This window comes from Cajanus cajan, chromosome 5 (assembly GCF_000230855.2).
Source record: "Cajanus cajan strain Asha chromosome 5, NIPB_CcT2T_4, whole genome shotgun sequence".
Taxonomy (NCBI): domain Eukaryota; kingdom Viridiplantae; phylum Streptophyta; class Magnoliopsida; order Fabales; family Fabaceae; genus Cajanus; species Cajanus cajan.
Genome location: NC_138521.1, coordinates 24,300,847 through 24,325,583, shown reverse-complemented (window position 1 = coordinate 24,325,583; position 24,737 = coordinate 24,300,847). Strand labels below are relative to the sequence as shown.

The 24,737-nt window shown below is 37.5% G+C and overlaps 2 protein-coding genes across 2 annotated transcripts; one reads left to right on the top strand and one right to left on the bottom strand.

Annotated features, from left to right (window-relative positions):
• Nucleotides 1-18: 18 nt before the first annotated feature.
• Nucleotides 19-6,444, top strand: LOC109810752 (transposon Tf1-107 polyprotein). The gene is made up of 5 exons (XM_083074350.1): nucleotides 19-1,038; nucleotides 1,098-3,501; nucleotides 4,565-4,657; nucleotides 4,789-5,164; nucleotides 5,769-6,444. The coding sequence occupies exons 1-5, from the start codon at nucleotides 19-21 to the stop codon at nucleotides 6,442-6,444; spliced, it is 4,569 nt and encodes a 1,522-aa protein (XP_082930476.1).
• A 16,155-nt stretch (nucleotides 6,445-22,599) lies between these two features.
• On the bottom strand, nucleotides 22,600-23,544 carry LOC109790532 (tRNA-methyltransferase non-catalytic subunit trm6MTase subunit). Its single transcript, XM_083075117.1, is given in 2 exon segments — nucleotides 22,600-23,134; nucleotides 23,136-23,544. Coding segments are annotated over 2 exon segments (615 nt in total). The 5' UTR covers nucleotides 23,427-23,544; the 3' UTR covers nucleotides 22,600-22,810.
• Nucleotides 23,545-24,737: the final 1,193 nt, after the last annotated feature.

Sequence of the window (24,737 nt, the reverse complement as noted above, 5' to 3'; positions counted from 1 at the left end):
AACTCGCAACCCCCTACCATGGAGGAGATGATGGCCATGATCAATGGCTTAAGGGAGGACAATGCACGATCCAGGGAGAGAGAGGAGGCCATTCAACGCGAGAATGAGGAGATAAGGACAAGAGCCGACGAGCTGCAGGCCAGATTAGCGGCCAGTACTAGGACTGTTGAGGAGGACGTCATGCTGGAGGTCCCTAGGGACTTTCGACCATTCTCGGAGGCCATAGAGGCCGAGATGATCCCTAGGGATCATCGGATACTGCAGATCGAGCCTTTCGATGGAACGCAAGATCCCAGTCAGCACTTGACGGACTTCTGGGCTCAAATGTTAATCTGTGGAGGGAGCATGGAAGTTCGTTGCCAGTTGTTCATGGGCACTCTCAAGAAGGCGGCGCTCGACTGGTTTAGCGGTCTCCCGGATCGGGCGATCAACGATTTTGATGTTTTCAGCCGGCTCTTCATGGCGCAATTCGCTGCTAACAAAAAGAAGCCGCCGATCACATCGGATTTGTTCGACCTCAAACAGCAACGCGAGGAATCTCTGAAAGATTTCCTGCAAAGATTTAATGAGGTCGCCTTGAGGATAGCATCATTGGACGAGAAGATGGCAGTTATCGCATTCCAGAAAGGTTTGAGGTCTGGGGCTTTCGACATTGCACTCGAAAGAGCGAACTGTCAAACGATGTCGGAGGTAAGGGCTTTTGCTTTGAGCCACATCAAGACGGAGGAAAACCAGATTGTTAAAAGGGCGGCCGAGAACCGAGAAGCAGGGGGCAGCAATAAAGAGGGAAACAAACATCTTCGACCTCGGTCAGACTGGAATAAGCGGGGCGACCGGTACGGTGCGAAGGAGGGCAATTACCGACAGGCCAATCATGGTGGTCGGTCAAGAGGCGAGTGGATGCGTGGCGATGAAGAAGAGAAGTTCACTCCACTCACTGTTCCCAGGAGACAGATACTCCACGATGTTAATAGTGCGTCGCTGTTTGAGTTCCCAGCAGCGACGGAGCGTCAGTTGGGCCTTTCAAAACTGCATGGTGTGAGTTCCACGGGACTCACGGGCACTCAACTGAAAATTGTTTCGTTCTGGGAAGGCAGATCGAGCGGTTGATCAAGGAGGGACGACTGAAGGAGTTTGTGGCGAAAAAGCAGGAGGGAAGCTCGACGGATAGGCGACCCAGGCGTACGCAAGATGACACCGGGAGGGATAGACGTAGAGAGAGAACTCCCCCCAGAGACGTGCCAGCAAAATCGTCGGAAGCCCATCAGCAACCAATCCATGGGGATTTCAACACCGTAGCGGGGGACTTTGCGGGCGGGAGAATTACCTCTGCTGCACGAAAAAGGTACACTCAGTCAGTGCTCACATTATCGGAGTTCAGGCGACCTACTCAGCCGGTGATTTCGTTCTCGGACTCAGATTATGAGGGAGTGGCCCCTCATGAGGACGACCCCGTCGTCGTGTCGGCGATCGTCATGGGATACAACGTGAAGCGTGTATTGATTGACCAGGGAAGTTCCGCTGACATTTTATTTTGGGAAACTTTTGAGGGGATGAAGATACCTAACGACCGACTAATCCCTTATGCAGGAACTTTAGTGGGTTTTGCAGGAGACCAGGTCATCGCAAGGGGATATACCGATCTGGAAACAACTTTTGGCCAGGGCGCTCAGATGAAGACGGTGGTTGTTCGGTATCTGGTAGTCAACGCGCAGTCATCCTACAGTATACTGATTGGCAGGCCGACCCTGAACAAGCTAGGAGCGGTGGTGTCTACTTCCCATCTGAAGGTGAAGTACCCGTTGCCGAACGGTACTGTGGGCACTCTCCGAGTGGACCAGGAGGTGGCCCGGAAATGCTATGGCGACAGTTTGAAGGCGCGAAGACGACTGTATACGGCCCAGGTGGAGCAGGAGGTCCACTCCATCGACCTAGACCCCAGAGTGAGCCATTTTGATCGCCGACCAGCCCCTGCGGAAGACATTAAGGAGGTGACGTTGACGGAGGGAAAGAAGGTGAAGGTAGGTACATCCCTCAGTCAGGAGGATGCCGAGAAATTGGTTGAGGTGTTAAAAGCGAACATGTCAGCATTTGCATGGCACGTCAAAGATATGCCAGGAGTGGACCCCGATTTCATGTGCCACAAGCTAGCCATCGATCCACGTGCAAAGCCCTTCATCCAAAAGAGGAGGAAGTTTGGTGAGGACAAGCGCAAAGCCATTGCTGAAGAAACCGACAAGTTGCTAACAGCAGGATTCGTCCGAGAAATACAATACCCGACTTGGCTTGCAAATGTTGTGATGGTACGAAAAAGCAGCGGGAAATGGAGAATGTGCACAGATTTCACCGATCTAAATAAGGCGTGCCCGAAGGATTCATACCCTCTACCGAATATAGATTGCCTTGTCGATGGTGCATCGGGGTACGAGTTGCTAAGTTTTATGGATGCGTATTCAGGTTACAATCAGATCCGAATGCACCCAGCCGACGAGGATAAAACTGCGTTCATTGCTGACCAGGCCAACTATTGCTACAAGGTAATGCCTTTTGGATTGAAAAATGCAGGGGCAACGTATCAACGTTTGATGGACAAGGTGCTGGTGGATCAGTTGGGTAGGAATGTGGAGGCCTACTTGGACGACATGGTAGTAAAGTTAATGAGTTTGGATCGGCATATAGACGACCTGAGGGAATTGTTCGATACCATAGGAAAATACCAGCTCAAGTTGAACCCCGAGAAATGTTCCTTTGGAGTCCAAGCGGGAAAATTCCTGGGTTTTTTGCTAACTCATCGCGGCATCGAGGCAAATCCTGACAAATGCTCGGCGATCATTAACATGAGGAGTCCTTCCACGGTAAAGGAGGTGCAGCAGCTCACGGGAAGGATGGCTTCCTTATCACGTTTCCTTTCCAAGTCAGCCGACAAGGCGTTGCCGCTTTTCCAATGCTTAAAGAAGAACGACCGATTCGTCTGGGCAAACGAGTGTGAGGAAGCTTTCATAGAACTCAAGAAGTCGCTAGCATCGCCGCCGATACTGACGAAGCCGAAACTGAACCTTCCCCTGTTGGTTTACATATCGGCATCCGACCGAGCAGTCAGCGCAGTGTTGCTCCAAGAGCAGGAAGGCACCCAGGCACCGGTATACTTCGTGAGTCGAGTCCTACAAGGAGCAGAAACGAGGTATCAAAAGATTGAGAAATTGGCCCTTGCAATATTGGTGACTGCGCGGAAGCTAAGGCACTACTTCCAGAGCTATGAAGTGATTGTTCGTACGGACCATCCGATTAGACAGGTGTTACAGAAGCCAGACCTTGCGGGAAGAATGATGAAGTGGTCTATAGAACTATCGGAGCATTCAATTAAATATGAGCCGAGAGGAGCAATCAAAGCTCAAGCACTAGCCGACTTTGTGATGGAGCTGACCGCGCCCGCCGATGAGGGAGAGGTCGGAGGAATGCAGTGGATCTTTTCAGTAGATGGAGCATCGAATCTTGGGGGAAGTGGAGCAGGGATTGATAGCTCAGTCGTATCACTATCAAACAATTCTAGGTTCCTCAACAAATTTCTGTAATATAGAGGACTTAACCTAGGTCATCTCTCAAAGACACAAGCACATTATATTTTGAATTTAATCATGCATGTAAATCAACTTAGAACTCAGGGGGGAAGATTTTCCAGCAAACAATTAGAGCAAAGTATTAAGAAAGCAAAGAAATCAAATCAACACAAAATTTCAGTAGTATAGGAATTCAGTTCAAGGTTTCAATTCATACGGTATAATCATCATTGTTCACAACAAATACGAATTCTTAACCCATCTAATTCAATCCGAAATTAATCCAAACAGTGTATTCTAAATCTAGATTATGAATTTTATTAAAATAGAAACTACAATCGCACATTCCAAATTTCAACAAAATCCAAGAAAAGTAATCGATTGAATTAGGGATTTAGGTGATTTCTAATCAGAAAATACTTCTCATTTTCAATTAGGAATCAAAACAAAGATTCAATATCATGAAACCCGAATTTGAACTAAACAGAAAAGAGGAGAAGAAGAAAGAATTCGTTCGGTAAAAATTAGAGACTCAAATTTACCGTAATTCTTGAAACCTTAAACCGATTAAGGAACTAGCCGTGCCTCATTATCATGCTGCAGCAGTTTCCAATTGAGAGAAGAAATTTCGTGAGAGAGAAAAGGATTTGTGTAAAGAGAAAGTGAGAGAGAAGAAGGTGAGAATTTCCTAAAGAGAGTAGAGAGAATTTTAGAGAAACTTCTTGAGGAAGTTATCCCAAATCTGAAAATCTCAAAAAATGATTTTTCAATTCCCTCACTCCTAAGTCATTACATGGTTTTAAAGACAAAATAATGGGCCTAAAAACAATGGTCCAGTCCACTAATTACAATTTAAAAGCCTAATTAACTAAAGTAAACAGTTTCATGACAAGCTGAACAATTCAGTGCAGAGCCGCGACTTTAAAGCACGATTTTGGGTCTGATAATGTCCAAACTGGGTTTTTCGTCCAACATGATAATTGTATATCTCTGTCTTATCTTTACAGGGACACCAAGTTTGCCAAATTCCGAGTTGAATAGCTCCAGATATGGCTTGTACAAGAAACTGTGTCAAAACAGGAAATTCTTACGGGAAATTAGTAAAATTTATAACTAGTTCCTAAATGATTCACTAATGCAAATTTAAACTAAAACATGAATATAGGATACTAAAAAGAATCAAATAAGGTAAAAACACATGAAGAAAGATATACTAAAATATGACTATCAGGGATCGTCTTGGAAGGACCGGGAGGAATTTTGTTGGAGCAGTCGTTGCGCTTTGAATTCCGAGCAAGCAACAATCAGGCCGAGTATGAGGCATTGTTGGCTGGCATGGCATTGGCAAAGGAAATGGGGGCGACAAGTTTGTCAGCACGAAGCGACTCTCAACTGATCACGGGACAAGTAGCAGGCACTTTCCAAGCGAAGGACCCTCAACTGGCTAAGTACTTGGAAAAAGTTAAGTTTCTATCGGAGAATTTTCGAGAGTTCACGCTTAACCACGTTCCGCGAGAGCAGAACTCGAGGGCTGATCTCCTTTCCAAGCTGGCTAGCACAAAGAAGCCGCACTCGATCGGTCATCCAAGAAACCTTAGCACAGCCCAGTATTAATGAGCCTCAAGGGAGTGTTCTTTTCGTCCAAGAAGAACTCGATTCGTGGATGGGACCGTACATTGCATACCTAACTCGGGGGGAAGTGCCAGAGGACAAGAGAGAGGCTTCGCTGATACAAAGGGAGTCGGCCAGGTTCGTGGTCATCAACGAAAGATTGTATCGAAGAGGTTTCAGCTCTCCCCTGTTAAGGTGTTTGACTATGTCGCAAGCACAACGGGTGATGGACGAGATACACGGTGGAATGTGTGGGAGTCACATTGGAGGACGAGCATTGGTGTACAAAGTGGCGAGGGCAGACTACTTCTGGCCGAGTCTGAGGAATGATTGCGTCAACTGGGTTCAGAAATGTGATGGATGACAAAGGCATGCAACCTTGCGTCACTCCTCGGCTGAACGACTTCACTCAATTCTGTCTCCCTGGCCATTCAACAAATGGGGCATCGACATCCTCGGTCCGTTCCCGATAGTCGTGAGATAGTTGAAATTCTTGATAGTGGCCGTAGACTACTTCAGCAAGTGGATTGAAGCGGAGCCGGTGGCGACCATTTCAGCGGAGAAGGTAAAGACGTTCTTGTGGAAGAATGTTGTATGCAGATACGGCGTTCCTCAGGTTTTGGTATCGGATAACAGAACACAATTTGCAAGTTCGAGAGTCCGCGAGTTCTGCCGGGGGATTGGAATCCGAATGACGTTCACCTCTGTCGAGCATCCCCAATCTAATGGCCAGGCGGAGTCGGCTAACAAGATAATTCTCGCAGGGCTAAAAAAGCGTGTCCAAGACTCGGGTGCTTCTTGGGCGGAGGAGCTTCCCCGGGTACTATGGTCGTACCACACAACAGTGCATTCCTCGACCCGGGATACTCCATTCAACTTAGTGTACGGGACAGGCGCCATGATACCGATTGAAATCGCGGAACCTTCGGTACGTACTACGGCTTTTTCGAAAGAAGAATCCGACCAGGGAAGGCGAGTTGATTTGGACCTGATTGCTGAGACAAGAGAAAAAGCAAGGATAAATCAAGTGGCAGCCCACAGAAAAGCAGCTTTTAAGTACAACACGAAGGTTGTTCCGAGAGACTTTGTGGTGGGAGATCTCGTTTTGAAGCGCGCCCAGGCAACGCAAATGAGGAACAAGCTATCGGCCAAGTGGGTCGGTCCTTACAAAGTTGATGATGTTGTTGGCAAAGGAGCGTACCGACTGAGGACCTTGGACAGAGGAATAGTACCGAGGACGTGGAACGCGGCGAATTTGCGTTTTTATTATAGCTAATCTCTTTGTATTAGGTGCACTCTTTTCCTAACTCAGTATTTTGTCCCCGTAAAAATGTGAGGGGTTTTTGCTGAGAAGGTTTTTAACGAGGCACCACATCTCAATCCTTAATAAATGTCTTCTCATTCATAGTTCTCATGACTTTTAACATTTGTTATTTTGAAGATAAAACTCGTGATTGTCGGCGAAAGTCTGGCTGGGCGAGTATAAATAACTCTTAAAACTCGTGATGGTCGGCGAAAGTCCGGCTGGGCGAGTATAAATAACTCTTAAAACTCGTGATTGTCGGCGAAAGTCCGGCTGGGCGAGTATAAATAACTCTTAAAACTCGTGATTGTCGGCGAAAGTCCGGCTGGGCGAGTATAAATAACTCTTAGAAACTCGTGATTGTCGGCAAAAGTCCGGCTGGGCGAGTATAAATAACTCTTAAAACTCGTGATTGTCGGCGAAAGTACGGCTGGGCGAGTATAAATAACTCAAAAACTCGTGATTGTCGGCGAAAGTCCGGCTGGGCGAGTATAAATAACTCTTAAAACTCGTGATTGTCGGCGAAAATCTGGCTGGGCGAGTATAAATAACTCTTAAAACTCGTGATTGTCGGCGAAAGTCCGGCTGGGCGAGTATAAATAACTCTTAGAAACTCGTGATTGTCGGCGAAAGTCCGGCTGGGCGAGTATAAATAACTCTTAGAAACTCGTGATTGTCGGCGAAAGTCCGGCTGGGCGAGTATATCACTCCCAAGGTGAAAAGTTGAAGTTAAAGATGCTTCATTCTATTCTAACCGGAATTCAGACGAACTGACGCTTCTAAACTTTAGATATTTTCTTAATGATTAAGCTAAAAATTTCCTATCATCCCTATCGGCGATCAAATGACCAGTCGTACCAAGCTCAACATTGTAACTTAGAAATTTTCTTGTTCAATGATGATTCGGAATTGAGCCGATTACGTGTTTCCTTACATTTTAACTTAGGAAATTTTCTCGCTCAATCTTCATTCGGAATTGAGCCGATCACGTGGTTCCTTATATTTTTACTTAAAATTTTATTGTTCAATCTTCAATCGGAATTGAGCCGATCACGTGGTTCCTTATATTTTTACTTAGAAATTTTATTGTTCAATCTTCATTCGGAATTGAGCCGATCACGTGGTTCCTTATATTTTTACTTAGAAATTTTCTTGTTCAGTGATGATTCAGAATTGAGCCGATTACGTGTTTCCTTACATTTTAACTTAGGAAATTTTCTCGCTCAATCTTCATTCGGAATTGAGCCGATCATGTGGTTCCTTATATTTTTACTTAAAATTTTATTGTTCAATCTTCAATCGGAATTGAGCCGATCACGTGGTTCCTTATATTTTTACTTAGAAATTTTATTGCTCAATCTTCATTCGGAATTGAGCCGATCACGTGGTTCCTTATATTTTTACTTAAAATTTTATTGTTCAATCTTCAATCAGAATTGAGCCGATCACGTGGTTCCTTATATTTTTACTTAGAAATTTTATTGTTCAATCTTCAATCGGAAATGAGCCGATCACGTGGTTCCTTATATTTTTAACTTAGAAATTTTATTGTTTAATCTTCAATCAGAAATGAGCCGATCACGTGGTTCCTTATATTTTTACTTAGAAATTTTCTCGCTCATTCTTCATTCGGAATTAAGCCGATTACGTGTTTCCTTACATTTTAACTTAGGAAATTTTCTCGCTCAATCTTCATTCGGAATTGAGCCGATCACGTGGTTCCTTATATTTTTACTTAGAAATTTTATTGCTCAATCTTCATTCGGAAATGAGCCGATCACGTGGTTCCTTATATCTTTACTTTGAAATTTTCTTGCTCATTCTTCATTCGGAATTGAGCCGATTACGTGGTTCCTTATATTTTTACTTTGAAATTTTCTTGCTCATTCTTCATTCGGAATTGAGCCGATTACGTGGTTCCTTATATTTTTACTTAGAAATTTTCTCGCTCAATCTTCATTCGGAATTGAGCCGATCACGTGGTTCCTTATATTATTACTTAGAAATTTTCTTGTTCAATGATGTTCGTGTTCAATTTGCATTCGGAATTGGGACGATCACGTGATTCCTTTATTTTAAACTTAGAAAATTTTCTTTTGTGCAAACAAGGTTCACTTCCATGATAAACAGAAAAGAGGCGCATTCCATAAAGTATTATAAAGTCGAAAGAGCAAAATAATAAAGACAACAAGGCAAAAGCTAAAAATAAAGGGACAAGCTCGCAACTTGAAAGCAACATCAATCTTCCTCGGGAGGGTCCACAAGTTTCCCGTTGACGATCTCCTTAAAATAACCCACCCCCTCGATATTAAAATCAGGGTGGAGAAACTTGACTTGTGTAGTCGCAGCATCAAAACCTTGAACGAACTTGCCAAGTGAGTCTATCCTGGCGGCTTCAAGATCTTTCTGGAGTTGCTCCACTTCATCCTTTGACAGGGACAGGTCGTTCTCGAAGACCTTAGCAGCGTCGGAGTACTTGTCCCGGGCCAGACGAGTCTCGACCAGCTCTTCCTCCATCGCCTTCTTCTCTACCAACCAAGCCTCTCGTTTTGCCTCAAAGGTGCGGCGACCCTCTAATAACTTATCACGCTCAGTGGATACCCACCTAAAGTCCGACTTGCTTTTGCCGAGGCTCTCCTCGAGAGACAAAATCCGCTTCCCCTGTAACTTTGTCTCCTTCACAAGTTCACGGATTTTGTCTTCATTTATAAGTGAGAGCGCCGAAAGGCGATTGGTCAGCGACTCGACCCCCTTAGCGATGGAGAAAGCACTCATCTTCTCCAAGTCAACACGGTCCCCCTCAAGCAGATCGGTCCCACGAATATGGGCGCTATGGTTGAATTTCTCGTCCCAAAACGAAGCTACCTCGCCGCGCCCGGGGCTGTGAGCCACCGGATCCCAGTTATCTCCAAGGCATGCGCTGATAGTCCTCTCGACCGACTGGACCTCCGTATCGCCCTTATCTCCTTCGGAAGCCACAACTGTGTCCAAGTTCACCACCGAGATTGGCTTGTCGGATTCACGGCGACGTTTGTGCGAGGACTCGCCCACGTTTCTCACCAACCCCACAGGGTTCTCGGCCACCACGACCCTCCCGGCTGCCGATTCATCAACACCAACAGTTTGGGACGCCTTTTGTTGCTTCCAAAGCTTCATCATTTCACGAGTCCCCAAACTTGCCATTCTCTCTACAAAAAATGCAACCAACAATTAGCGGTCAAAATTAGCACAAATACAAGAAAAACGGCGTAAACAGTTAAAAACAAACGCAATACCTATATATATTTTCAACTCTTGAGGCCTATTCTCTAGATCTAGAAGTTTCGCGGTATTGAAAAGTGTTTTCAAGTCTTCAAGTTTTTTTACGTCCTTTCGGTCATCCTCCGGGAGTGACTCGGGACTCAGCCCACCAAAGGAGATCGGTTGCTTGTTCCAAAAGAGAGGGTATCCCTCAAGTAAATTCTCGTGCCCTGGTAGACACCGAATGCGAAAAAAGGACTTCTTAAAGTCCTTATAAGACGACTGAAACAAGGATAACAACCCACGACCGGACACGCTACCCACTGACACCCAACTGCTCCGTTTACTGATACGAGCCTCAAAGAAATAAAAGAATTTATTTGGGGTCGGGGTGAGGCCGAGAGCAGAACATAAAATTTCAAACCCCCTAACAAAGGCCCAACTATTTGGATGGAATTGGGTTGGGGCTACATTCAAGGCCCTTAACACCCCCTTCTCGCAATCACTAAGGGGCCACCTAACTCTCAATTTGGCTATTAGGGTAACATAACAGAAGGTGAAGCGTTCAGAGGCTGAGCTTATGCAAACAGGTTCTTTATCAACGCAAGGCTCACAAACTAAGATGTTTTCAGAAACCCCACTCACTACATGCTCACTGTTGAAACTCTCCATCGCCGCCCAAGAATTGATACAAGATTCACATTTTAATACATCTTCCTTAACCCAGTTATAAACCTCCTTATAATTTATGAGCTCCATAGTTCAAGGCTTATATGGTGAAGGAACTACAACGACAGACAAAGAAACTACTAAACACAATAAATATTGGGGCGTACCTACAAAGATCTCAAAATAAAACGCCTCAGAACCACCGTGAAGAAGCGGAGGAAAAGAGAAAGCGTTGGCCGGAGCAGGACAAAAAGACAGAAAACGGAGGAGCAAAAGGGTAAAAATGAATAACGGGGGAGGGATATTTATAGAGACGAAGGGTCGCGCGTGGGAAACGATGCACGCGAAACGATACGACCCCTGTCCCGTGGGACCCCCAACACTCACGCCCCTAGTGACACGTGGCGTCATAATAATGTCTTTTTTCACGAAACGGCGCCATAATAAATGCACCCCTCTGCAAAGGTAAGGTGAAGGGACAGTCCCTCAAAATGTACCGCACCTGACATCCTCAAGTGTCACCTGTGAAGGGTCCCAACCCTACTCAAACTCTTTCACCTAATCGGCTCCGCGCCGATAGGGAAACCTAACCCCAGAACGAAACCCTAATTGGATCCGAAAGAGCGTTTCATTCAGCCTTTTCCCCTAATTGGGCTCAAGGCTGGAAGGCAAGTGTACCGTCCGGGAGAGAATCCGACTAGACTTCCTATTCGGAAAATATCCGACTTGAGTATCCGACCACAAGCCTCTTCGCCTTACAGGCTCAAGGCTGGAAGGCAAGTGTACCGTCCGGGCGAGAATCCGACTAGACTTCCTATCTGATTTGAGTATCCGACCACAAGCCTCTTCACCTTACAGGCTCAAGGCTGGAAGGCAAGTGTATCGTCCGGGCGAGAATCCGACTAGACTTCCTATTCGGAAAATATCCGATTTGAGTATCCGACCACAAGCCTTTTCGCCTTACAGGGTCAAGGCTGGGAGGCAAGTGTACCGTCCGGGAGAGAATCCGACTAGACTTCCTATTCGGAAAATATCCGACTTGATTATCCTACCACAAGCCTCTTCGCCTTACAGGCTCAAGGCTGGAAGGCAAGTGTACCGTCCGGGCGAGAATCCGACTAGACTTCCTATTCGAAAAATATCCGATTTGAGTATCCGACCACAAGCCTCTTCGCCTTACAGGCTCAAGGCTGGGAGGCAAGTGTACCGTTCGGGCCAAATTCCGACCCGCCTCCCTGGTCGGCGGAAGAACGAACAAACCCCATAAGGAGTAATTCTTCCCGGGCTCAATATAGGCCTAGTCGGTCGGTACCCGACTGGACCTGGGGAACTCGACCCCTCTATCGTTCACAAGGGCTGAGAGGGTCACCGGTAGAGACCTGACCGGTCTTCGGACGTAGACCCAATCCATCAGAGCCTGACTGGGCCCTCGGCATGGACCCGATCGGTCGGGAACCGTGGGTAGCTGTTCCCTTTGTTCCCGCGCCCTCGAGATAATAACGGTTAGGAAAATCCCGCTATCATCGGGGCCCAAGAGGCCCACAAACGACATGCTATAAAACTCAAAACCCTAGAGTTGAGGCGGCAGATTACACTCTTGAATGCTCTGGCTCTAAGGCACGATCTAGGAAAAAACCCTAGTCTACCCTTTGGCCGGAACAGTGTCCATTGTATTATGTGTGTTAATGCATAATTATAAGATGAACCTTGTTGTGAACTGTGATTGACCTTGCTGAACTATTTTGTCATTAATATGTATGTATTATTATTGTTATATCTTGTTATTGTGTGTGTGACTATTCAACTATGTTCTACGTCGTAAGCAAAAGTGAGATGTTTCTCATTCCTCTTTTTTTTCTTTGTACTTTTGGGTATGTATTGTAAGTGAGGATCATCATGTGAATGATGAGGCCAAAAGTGAGGCTTATGTCTTGTGTTGGGTATTGTACTTTGATAGGATATGACATCCTAGTTTAGTTAGGATTTTCACTTTATTGGTTTCTTTATGTTTAAAACTTCATGTTAGATTATATTTGTAATTGATATACTAGACAATTGTTTTTATTTTTTTCAGTAATGTGTTACTATGATATCTTTATCCAAGAGTATTTATAAACTTTTATTTAATCAATAAAATTTATTTGAGTACTTTTACATCTTCGCTATTATATATATCTATGTTATATGTGAGTGGTGGTTTTCATTCAGCTAATTTAACCTCCGTTGCGCAACATTCATCACAGTTAGCCTCTTGTCATGAGTATCCAAAGCCAAAATCTATAGAGCACGATCAAAATAGTGAATTTTTTAAACGCATTACGTGTCTTTACCCTAGCTAGCATTTGTATGTTCAATCAATAGATTAACATTCTTTAAATCTCCCATAACAAATATTGCATGACTTTGGGCACAAGTAATTGAGACTTTTGTCTATATATGCATGGATAGTCAAGGACCCCTAGGATTTCGCAGGTTCACATTCTTAATTAGTTACTTCTTCAAATGGATATCATCATACATTTTTGTATTTGAGGTTAATTATGCTTAGCTAAATGTGTTAAATTTACTTTAATAACTCTAAATAACCCAACAATTTTAATACATTCTAAACCTAATAATCATTACGTTAGACACCCTTTCAATAAAATCATTCTTTAAATTACATTAATCAATATCAAATTAAAATCATCTTATATTTTTCTACTAGACTTATGTGATAACTTGAAACACTACAAGGAAAATGATGAATTGCAACGGATAAATTGCAACGGTTATCCTGAAACTGTCGTCGCTTTGATATTGCAACCCTTCATACGACGGTTTCTACCAACCGTCGTAAAATTTTTTCAAAATTACAACGGTTTCTCCCAAAACTGTCGCAAAATTTTTCAACATTGTGACGGTTACTCTCAAAATCGTCACAAAATTTTCAAACAACCGTCGCAAAATTTTCCAACATTGCGACGGTTCCTCCTAACCGTCGCAATTTACAAGACAAAAATTGAAATAAAAATTCACACAAAGTCATGCACACTCTAAAATTATATAATTTTACTTTCAATAAAAAATAAAATAATAATGACATGTAATTACACTTAGAAATGTTAAAAAAGAAAAAATATTTTAATATACTATATTAATTTTATTTCTCTATCTTTAAAATTATTTTAGAATAAAAAAGTTTTATGTTAATCCTAGGAAGCTAAAAATTAAAAAAAAATATATATATTATATATGTTACATTTTTTTATGTGTTAGTGAAATTAATAATACATCTTAATTGAGGATTAAATCGAGAATATTGAAAAAATAATAAATAATTTATGAAATTTATTATTTTAATAGTTAATTAAATATGAGATATTTGATAAATTAATTATCTTTTCACAAATAATAACTTAAAAATCACTTCTAGGTTTGAATATAATACACACACACACACACACACACATATATATATAACCCCTATTTAATTAGAATTTAAAAGTTATTTTTGGTACAAACTAAATATTATTTTGTTCAAAAATTATGGTGAAATTTAATAAAGTTTAGGATTAAAAATACATTTAATAGTAGATTAGACCAAAAGTAATATTTTTCTTTTGGAAGTATTATATTATCTTAATAAACTTATATTTTATTAACAATTTTATATGTATTTTGTTTAATATAAGATACACAATTATCATAAAAAAAATTATTTATATATATATATATATATATATATATATATATATATATATAGAGAGAGAGAGAGAGAGAGAGAGAGGAGGAGAAATCAAATGACTCACAAAGTAACTCTTAATAAAGTTACTCCGCTCAATAACTCATGGTATAAGTTAAATTTTATCGATCCAAGTATTAAATTAAAAGTTATTAAATTTTACTAATAATTAATATAGAAAAAATTGATTATAAAATAAAACAAGGATAAATACATTTTTTGAATTTTATATCTTAGATTTAAGATGAATAAATAAATTAATTAAAAAAAATTATTTAAAATGTTAAAATTTAATTTATAAAAATAATATTTTAAAAGAGAAAGGTTATAATAACACTAGTGTAACTTTTACTTACACCGCTCAATAACTTTATATTAAATGTGAATTTTATAAATTCAGTCGTTAGATTAAAAGTTTTTTACTCTTAGATCATATATACAAAATTTTATATTAATTCAATATGATTTGATACTTCATTCTTGTAAAAAAAAATGACGTAATATATATATTTCAAAATATACTAAAATATGAACATTTTGATTACCTTCAAGTTGCTCAATTTTAACAATATTTAATATAAACATATAAAGTGTTATGAACTTTCAATTCAACGGTTGGATTTACAAAATTCACATTTAATATAAGATTATTAAGCAGTGTAATACTTAGTAAAAGTTACACTAGTGTTATTATAACCTTTCTCATTTTAAAATATATAAATTATTATTTAAACTTTTAAATTTATAATAAATAATTTAAATTATATCATAATATTAATTTTAAATAGAAATAAGTAGATTGTTAATTATAAAAGTAAGTATATATATAAATAAAGATTAATTAAATATAATATAATTATTATTAGTAATATAATTATTATATATTTATAACGATTCGGACACACCGGAATGAGAGGGATCCAAAGATAGTATAAGTATGAGATTGTATAGTTGAAAATGACTTAAATAAATTAATTTGTACTACTTATACTGACAACATGTATATGCTTTTCTGTAGCTTATCTTATCAGAACTTCACAGTTAAGTGTGCTTGACTTGGAGTAATACAGGAATGGGTGACCTTCTGAGAAGTTTCCCAGAAATTGTGTAAGTAAGAACAAAACATGCTAAAAAGTGAAGTATTGTGAAATAGAATCCTTGAGAAGAATAAAAACCGAATTTGAGACGTCTAAAAAATTTAATAAAATAAAAAATAAATATTTAGCGACTGATTTAGAGGCAGTTGGTGCGACGGGTGCTGTAAGGGTCGCAACTCCAATTTTGCGACGGTTTGTGCAACGGTTTCAGTAACCGTCGCAAAATTCCCTCGTGACGGATATTTTTGCGACAGTTGGTGAACCGTCGCAATGTAAGTCATATAACTGTCGCAAAATCGTCATTTTCTTGTAATGAAAGTCCAATATTCAACTATAAATGCACACCATATATTAAAGATATCAAACCATCATCCTTAATTGAATTAAAATAATTACATGGTAGTGGTTACAAGTTATCTAAGAATTTGATTTCTTGTGTGTATCATAAATCATCTAATTTAGCTTAACTTTAATCAATACCATAATGTCTTTAAAGTCCTTTGAAAGACACGTCGTGTCAATTTACTGAAACAATGATGTTCATCATATAATCTGAAATGACAAAAAAAAAAAAAAAAAAACAAGCATAATTGTGTTAGAGATTAACTAGGCATAGCTAAATTGTCGACCGAATTAAAGTCAAGTTGAAAAATTGGGTAAAACAATACCCCTAATGGGTGAATCAGTACTGCGAAAGTGACAGGCACGGCACAATTGAATTCAAATTTGAATTTACAAGTAAAATATGTAGTAGGTTGATGATACTGGCAAATTACAACATAGTAAAGAAAAGGAAATTGGCAGCATGCCACCGCAGGTCCAACATCCCTTCATTATAGGTGATACCTTCACCCTTCTGCCTTTAGTGTCAGCCCTAAATACAAAAGTCTTATACACGGTTGAAGGCCCCATCATAGAGCATGAGCCTCACATTAAAGACAAAAGGGGAGAGAAGCCACCTTATCATGAAGGCTAGACTAGTTACTATATTTAGCTTATCTTTATCAACAAATAAGTCCAGTTGGTGCTGGTCAATTATTGCTTCATTTTCTTGGGGTGGTGAATCACCAAATACTCTTCCCTCTTATAATTGTGCCATATATTCACGTGCACAATTTTGTGGGATTATTACTCTGCTATTTCAAATGCCAAAACATGTACTACATAAAGGAAAATTTAGACATTGACAACCAATTGAAACATTCAGTCATTTCTCTTGCTCATCAATAACATAAAGTTAGGACATTTTACTGTTTCAACAATAGTTTTTTTTTTCTTCATAATAATGGGATTTTTAAAAGTACATATTCAACCAGGACCACCCCCCCACCCCCCCCCCCCCCCCCCCAAGAAAAAAACAGTATGGAATATCACATCTTGGAGTTCAAATCATATTCAAAACCATTGCCAGTTTTGCAGGACAAAGTCAAAGCATATTTCTAATGCAAGTTTCCATTGAGAACAACTTTGTTCCCTTTTCGGCATAGGAAGATTCAATTAACTTGGAGTTCGTTAATCCTAATAGTTGGTTCATAGTATGCAATGACTAATTATACTGCAGAACCTCATCCTTATAGTAACTTGGTCTAGGCCAAAAGGCTAAATTACCTACATGATAACACACTACTAACCCTAGAAACTTCTCCATCCATATATTGGTTCTTTATTTCTTTTGCTGATTGAAAGTAGAAAACCATTGATCACAAGATAGCATCGATCTAACTATCCTCCAGAAGAGGAGGACAAGAATTTTATTTTTATTTTTAATTTGTAATTGTATGCAAGAACGTGTCACAAAGACTTATAATAGTAATACCCAATAGTCCTAAAGTATAATGATACATATATGGTCGAATTAACTTTCAAAGCTAGAAAAATCATGAAATCATTTCAACCAACAATCCCATATTTGAAAGTTAATTATACCATATATGTATCAACAGCCTTGTCCTCATTTACTTACCTATAACGTTGTAATTTCCTGCTGGGCTAGCTGGGTTGTACAAATGACAGTTTTTCCTTTTATGCAAAGAATAATTGATCTTTTGTCCTGGTTTGTTTTTTCTTACATTTTTATTTATTTGTTTATTTTTCATTTGGGTTGCTTCACCTGTGGACAGTAATTCTATCATGTTTCCTCAAACTAAAAAACACATTGGGACTCAAAATGTGCTTGATACAGAGACAATCATGTTCCAAAGCTTTCCATAACTGGATGATCTGTGACATTGCTGGAAGATAAGGTAGCGTTTCCTTTGTCTTATACCTTTGCTTGTTCTTGGTGGCTCAGGGAAGAGATGTACCTGGCAGTCTGACATGCATGATTTCTCTTCCTATGATTGGTAACTGTGTATGTAAGAGATACCAACTTGAAAATAATAATATGCTTGCAATTTTGGGTATTGGGATGTTTCTTTTGGTAATTTTGAGTATGATAAAAATGGTGATATTGCAGTCTTTGTTGTTGATGACTCAGGGGAACCTTATTTTTCGTACTGTTTAACACATGAAAATGCATTAGACAAATAATATAAGATTTGAGCAAACTTTTGTCTGAACCTTGAAACATAATCATGACTTGGTCCTGTTTTTATGTGGTTTAATAAAAGAAGTGGGTTTGGGAATATAGAGCTTTCCAAGCAAGTGGGTCCCTTTAATTAATATGCATATTAGAGCTAGTTTGATGGAAGAATGTGAGGGGAAAAAAGGTAGTAACACCCAACATTGGCCCTCAATTATTCCTCTCAAAGTTAAACACTTCCCATTTTGCTTTCTCTCGAATGACCATAGAAGGTTTTAAACATTACTGAATGATTGAGGATTCCAATTCTAAAAAAGGCCTTTCTCAACAAAATTTTCTCCAACCAAAAAGATAAGACCAGCTGCTATAGGTTTGTTTAATGCTTAATGCTTTTGTCTTTGCCTTCAATAAAGCAATAGTCTATTGGCACCCACCATTAAACAAATCATTAAAACAGACACAAAAATATACTCCATGCCCCTTACTCTCTTGTCTTACATTAGATTTTTTTAATAAATAAATATATATTTCATAAATTTTTTTTGTCTATATTCAAACTCAAAATCACTTATCAAATTAAGATAATTTTATATCAGTTAATATATATATTCGGTGATATGATAAAATGACTTTGTTCGACAAAATAACTCTTATTAAAAAAAGTTAAAATATAATTGTAAATTTATTTAAGTGATATATTAAAAAATAAAATATTATTAGAAAAATAATTAATATTTTCTTAATCATCTAAAGTAATAACAATTTTTTGAGACAAACCAAAACACCCAAAAGAATATATAAATTATATCAAACACGAGAAATATTTCTTCTCATTGATATAAAGTGAAAAGTTCACTTTCATGACTACAAGTAAATGGGTGATAAGGTGTTAGTTAGGCACGAAGACTAATGAAGGTGGTGGTGTCGGAGCATGCCTCTTCTCGTGAACTTTGTTTTTAATTTTTCACTTTGGCTATTTCTGCCATGAATTTAATGAAAGTAAAAGTTGTTCAAGAAGTTGGGAATTAGATAAATCTCACAAGAAAACTAACCCAACCACTGAACCACTCCAACAGTGATTGTTTGTGGAAGTAATGATGACCATCCCAATAAGGGGCTAAAAGGTGGGAGAGAAAAAGGGCATTTTGGAAAACGGAAAGGTTTGGCGGCAACATAAACAAGATTTATCAAGATTATAATCTCTTCACAGAAAGTGGAAGTAATAGAGACTTTGTTAATTATTTATATAATGAGCAACACATAATTTCACAATGATTGGGGTTAATTATCCACTGGAGAAACCTTTTGCCGAAGAAAAAGGGAATGCAATGTGCTAAGAAGGAGAAACTTTGTGTGATTGACAAGACACAATCAAATCAATACTATAGTATTACGAAAGTGATTGCATTAACTTCATAGGAACAAGGCTAAATCAAGTTGTGTAGTTAGCTATTATCACATACCATTATGAATTGATAGTCGAGGGATTAATTTGTCTTTCTCAATTATGGAAATGGGTGTTTGTTTGAAGCGAGCAATTTATATTATTGATTAATAGGAACAAAATGTAACCATGCATTCATCAAATAATTTGAAACGTGATATTTTAAAAAATAATAATAAATTAAAGCACCATAACATCCCATCATAAACATATACACATACCTGCAAAACGTTGTGATAAAAAGTAGAATTTCAATAAGAAGAAATTTGTAGATAAGAGTCATAAAGATGAATAAATGATGCACAATTTTTCTGAAAATTTTGCGTTGATTTATTTGAAAAAAACATAATGATATAATTCCCAAAGAATTAAGAAATATTTTAAATGGTAAAAGTATTTGTTATAACCTTTTGCATATATTGCCTCTCTAAACGATTCTTCAGATGGACATTTCTTCTTAACGACAAAGGGGTTATTAGATTATGGGAGCCAAATTATATGTTGAGGAATTTTTTTTAAGGACTTCAAAATTTTAAATAATTATCTTTAAACTATATATTGACTCAAATCCCTTATATATAAAAAAATAAATAAATAATTGTTCATGGACCTTTTTACTTATAAAGTTATCCCATTGTTTTGAATATAAATTTTTCTTCTACTCTTATATTTAACTTGATGCATTTAGTATCCTCAATCGTCACTTACATATTTTTTTTCTTTTCATTTCACTAGTGGAATTTTGAGAGTGTTGAGATTGGGGATGGAAAAAAATCATATTCACAAATACTTGTAGGTAAATTTTGCAATAGATTAGATTTAGATAAATGAGTATCACGAATAAAATAAATAGATTTTTCTATCTAACTATATAAATGGAGTTGAGGGATATAGCAAAATACTTGTGATTGCAGCACTACTAGAATTTCTCTTATTACATGCGACTTTTCTTGCAAATTTTTCATAAAAATTCGCAGGAAACGTTGTTCCTGCAAATTTTCCTGCGAAATTTTATCTCCAGGTAATACCTCCGTGGATAATATTTTTTTGCGAATTTTAAAATTCGCAAGAAATTTTTCTGCGAAATTTCTTGCGAAAAAAATTGCAGGAAAGTTTCCTGCGAAAAGAAGTTTGCAGGAAAGTTTCCTGCAAAAAAAAATTCGTAGGAAAGTTTCTTGCGAATTTTTTTGCAAGAAATTTTGCAGGAACATTTTTTACGAAAAAAATTAAAGAAATTACTATAAATTCTATCAGCATTTGTTTTCATGCCTCCAACATGTGATACATAATCTTTTAAATTCTAGCGTAACACTCAACCATATAAATCAACTTGTAAGGTAAGTGTTGCCCCAACTTATATACTCTTTAATTGCTTTATTTTCAATCGATGCTTGAAGTTTTTTTAAAATATTAAACTTATAAATTTAAATATATTTTTTTTATTTTTCTTGCGGATTAAAATTTGTAGGAAAATTCGCAGGAAAAGTTACCTGCAAATTTTTTCTACCATTTAGTAAACATTACTTACGAATTTATTTTTGCAAGAAAATCTACAAGAAACAAAATAAAATTCTTACAATATTTTCTGCAAATTTTTACCATGGAAAAAAAATTTCTATGATTATTAAAATTGTAACAAATTTTGTAAGAAATATCTGTAAATTATTTTTCGCAAATAAATTCGCAAATAAATTCGCAAAAAATTTCTGCGAATATTTTTTTGTAAAAAAATTCGCAAAAATATTCTGCGAATATATTTTTGCAAGAAAATTTGCAAGAAAATGACACTTTTTTAGTAGTGCAGATATACCTACAATATGTTATAACATAAAAATATGTAATTATATATATTTACATGTTTTATTTTATAAATTACAAATATTCTTCACCGAAAATAATTCTGTTTGAAAGAGTAGTATTATAATTTACATTTTTTCAATTAATATACTTAGTTATATTTTAATAATAAATTATTTTCATGTTTTATTAGTTGTGTGAAAGAATATATGTTTAGTATAAATATATATATATATATATATACATATATTAAAATTTTACTTTATTTTAATTTTTAGTTTTATATTTTAATAATATTTATGAATATATGTAAATATCACGAATATTTATAAAATTTGGAACTATTCGCTTAATAAATAGCTATGGAACGAATAGGAAATGAAATTTTATCTAGTAAGACAGGTGACAATGGATTAGTACGTGTGTGCATCTCTCCTAATTGTCATGATCCTATCTAACTGTAGTTAATGGCAGAAAAATTAAAAAAACATTTCACAGAGTTATGATTTAGTAATAAATAATATAATATTTAGAAAAGACTATATCTATAACATCATTATATGAGCTAATCCTTCTGAAACAATTATTCACCAAACAATTTAGAACATACGTCAATTCTTGCAAAAAAAATGAAATTTCCCCTTTATAATTTTTATATGAATTTTATTAGAAAATAATTATAAACTCTTTTGAACTAGTATTTTTATAACAATCAGATTATTTTATAGTATATTTAATAACCCTCAAATTATTTAGTAAAAGACAATGTTGAATATTTTTCTTGTAATATTTTAAAAACTTTTATTTTGTATTTGTTTATAAAAATATTTTATAAAAGCTGAAAATAATGTTTACAACTTTTTAAAAAAAAATTATAAAAATCAAAATCAAAACTCACTCATTTTATAGAATTTAAAAATATTTTTAAATTTATTTTTTTTATAACATATAAGAAATACCATATCGTAAAATTTTCAGCTTATAATATATAATACGAAAACTGGCTGTGCAGAAAACATCCGGTGACCAAGTTGGTGATATATTATTCCGTTTATCTATCTATTGCATGGAATGCGAATAACGAGGGAATTACAGCTGGCTCGTCCAACGTGGAACTCTTTCAATTAGAAAAAACAAATGCTCCACTAATAATAACATTAACCAAACTGTCCCAACTGAATTTGGACTTAAATTGGTAAATTTTGATCATGCCCACGAACGAAGCATAATTCAAACTTGAAACATATTTGCCAACATATACATTAAAAATAATAGTAACTATATTTAAATATACTAGGTAGACAGTTGGAAAATATTTTTATCCTATCCAAGCATGTAGGTGGCATACTTTTCTGGATGCTACATGAACTAATTAAGCATCAACCATTCACGTAATATATGGAATACAATTCCATTCCCTTGCTTTTTCCACAAACAAACCCGCACACCTCTTACTAAAATAATTAAACCACTGTAGAATAATATCAGCATTGATTCCAATTCTCGATCCAATCCCTCGTTTTTTTCGTCAAGTAATAAACCTCAGAACATGTTCTCGAGTTCCTTGGTGTGTTCTATTTTATTATCTCCACGTCATTTAATTTCCCCCACCCTATTTTCGCCAAAAATAAAAAAATAATAATAATAGAAGCGTAATTAATTATTTTAGACAACCTTTGTTTGTGACATTCTTATACGAAAATATCAAGACTGTACACTACAGTTAATTGGATCAGAAGAGAAAGAAACAGGTAGTGCCTGCCATTGCCGTGTATTAAGAAGGATTGTGATTATTCAGCGCAGTTATTATTATTTTTTTGTGATTTTTTTTTTCTGGGTTTAAGAATCTACGAGGGATTCTGAAGAACAATGGCGGAAGAAGACTCTTCCCTCAGAAACCTTAACTGTTTGGCGATGAAGGCTTCTATGGCGCGCTGGAACTCCTCATTGCTAAGCTTGTCCTGCGGGTACAAAATTTGCGGCGAGTTTTGGCGCCGTTTTTGGGTGTCGGTCTCGGCGCGGCGGAGCTGTCTCCGGCGCGGCGGTGCATTTCCCGGCGTCTTTTGGGAGTGAGTCCGGTGATATGTGGGGCGGTCGTGGAGGGTCTCGGAGATGACCTGCTTGTCGTGGAAATGGGTATCCTCGGGCGGCGGCGCGTGGGGGTCCGGGGGGTTGAGGAAGAGCGGGTGGGCGGAGGGGGGGGGCGGAGAAGTGGCCGGACTGGGCGAGGAGGGCGGCGATGATGGCGTTGGAGAGGGCGAAGACGAAGAGGGGGCTGGCGGCGAGGGCGAAGAGTGTGCGGAGGAATTGGAGGGCGAAGGGGAGGCGCGTGAGGAGCCAGGAGAGGAGGAGGATGAGGGCGCAGAGTTCGAGGAGGCGGAGGGTTTTGGAAACGGCGTCGAGGACGTTGTTGTATCTTCTGACGGCGTTGGGCTTCTCTGCTTTGAACAGTAACTCCTCCATGGAAGATAGTAAGAGAAAGAAAGGGTTGGGTTTATGGAAGAGGTTGAGTACGCGAGAGCATGGAGAGTTGGTGAGTGATGTCTTGTGCTTTTCTTCCTCTATTTTTCTACATTAGATATTTATAAGGAATATAGAAGAAGAAGAAGAAGAAAAAAAATAAAGAAAAGTGATAGGGAATAAATATTTTGTTTTGAACTATACATGAATTTATAAATTTATAACGTTATAAAATAAAAGGTTAATTAAAAAATTAGTCTACATTTTAGTTTATATATAAAAATCAGTTATTGATTAATACTCTTAAGGATCAAAATGTAGGAAATTTTTTATGTAAAAAGTGAAATGAAATTCATATCTTTTTTTTTTTTTTAACTTATGAGGATCACCAATGATAAAAAGGTTAAATTACATAAAGAGCAATTTTTTAAATTAAAAAAATACTTTTTTTTAAATCTTTTGAATTGATATAGGAAGAGTATTAATATTTTATATGGGTTAAAATTTAAATCGACGTAAAATGTCTTGTCCAAATTTGTAGTTGCAAGTGTTCCAACCCTTCCTCTATTCTTTTACAATTCTCTCTCAACTCCTCCAAGAACTCTAATTGGCTTTATCTTCTTTTACTCCTTGATCTTCCCCTTCTTGAACTTGTTGAGAAGTCCACGGAGCCATGTGATGAAGAGGAGTGTGTTATCGAATAGGTCATCGATGGCGAATTTGATCGTTGTTTATGGTGGTGGTGGTGTCTAGATGTAGCCCCTTTTCTATGTGTTATTTAAAACCTAATGTAGTGATCAACTTTCTACATTGACTAAATCCACATCGGTTCAACAATCAATATAGAGAGCAAAAAAATAACTAATGAAAAAAAAATTATAAATGCATTATTGATTGATTTAATAATAAGAGATATAAATAGTTTATAAAATATTTTGTATTCAAATCATTTTGTTTTCATTATAAAAAAATGTACAATTTTTATAACAACAAAACATATTCATTGCATAGAGTAAACCGAGAAAATATTATCATCTATAAGTTTTTTTTTTTTAGAGAGCATTAGATTTTTAATATCATCATAACATCACTTTTCATACAGTGATTAAAGTGTAATTTTATTTATCAAGCCTAAAATGAATATATATATATATATATATATATATATATATATATATGTTGGGACAAAATTAAATTATAATTTAAAGAAATAAAACACACAAGGAAATCCGGGGGAGTCACCCAGCTAATCTGGAAGGGGATATAATTTATAACAATAATTTATAATTTATATTAACTTTTAAATTATACATT

What these genes read in the sequence shown, in the direction of transcription:
- LOC109810752 (XM_083074350.1), top strand. Translation starts at nt 19, where the DNA reads ATGGAGGAGATGATGGCCATGATCAATGGCTTAAGGGAGGACAATGCA. An exon ending in GAAATTCTTACGGGAAATTA is followed by an intron (nt 4,658 to 4,788) that starts GTAAAATTTATA and finishes TATGACTATCAG; the next exon opens with GGATCGTCTTGGAAGGACCG. An exon ending in AGAAACCTTAGCACAGCCCA is followed by an intron (nt 5,165 to 5,768) that starts GTATTAATGAGC and finishes TGTTGTATGCAG; the next exon opens with ATACGGCGTTCCTCAGGTTT.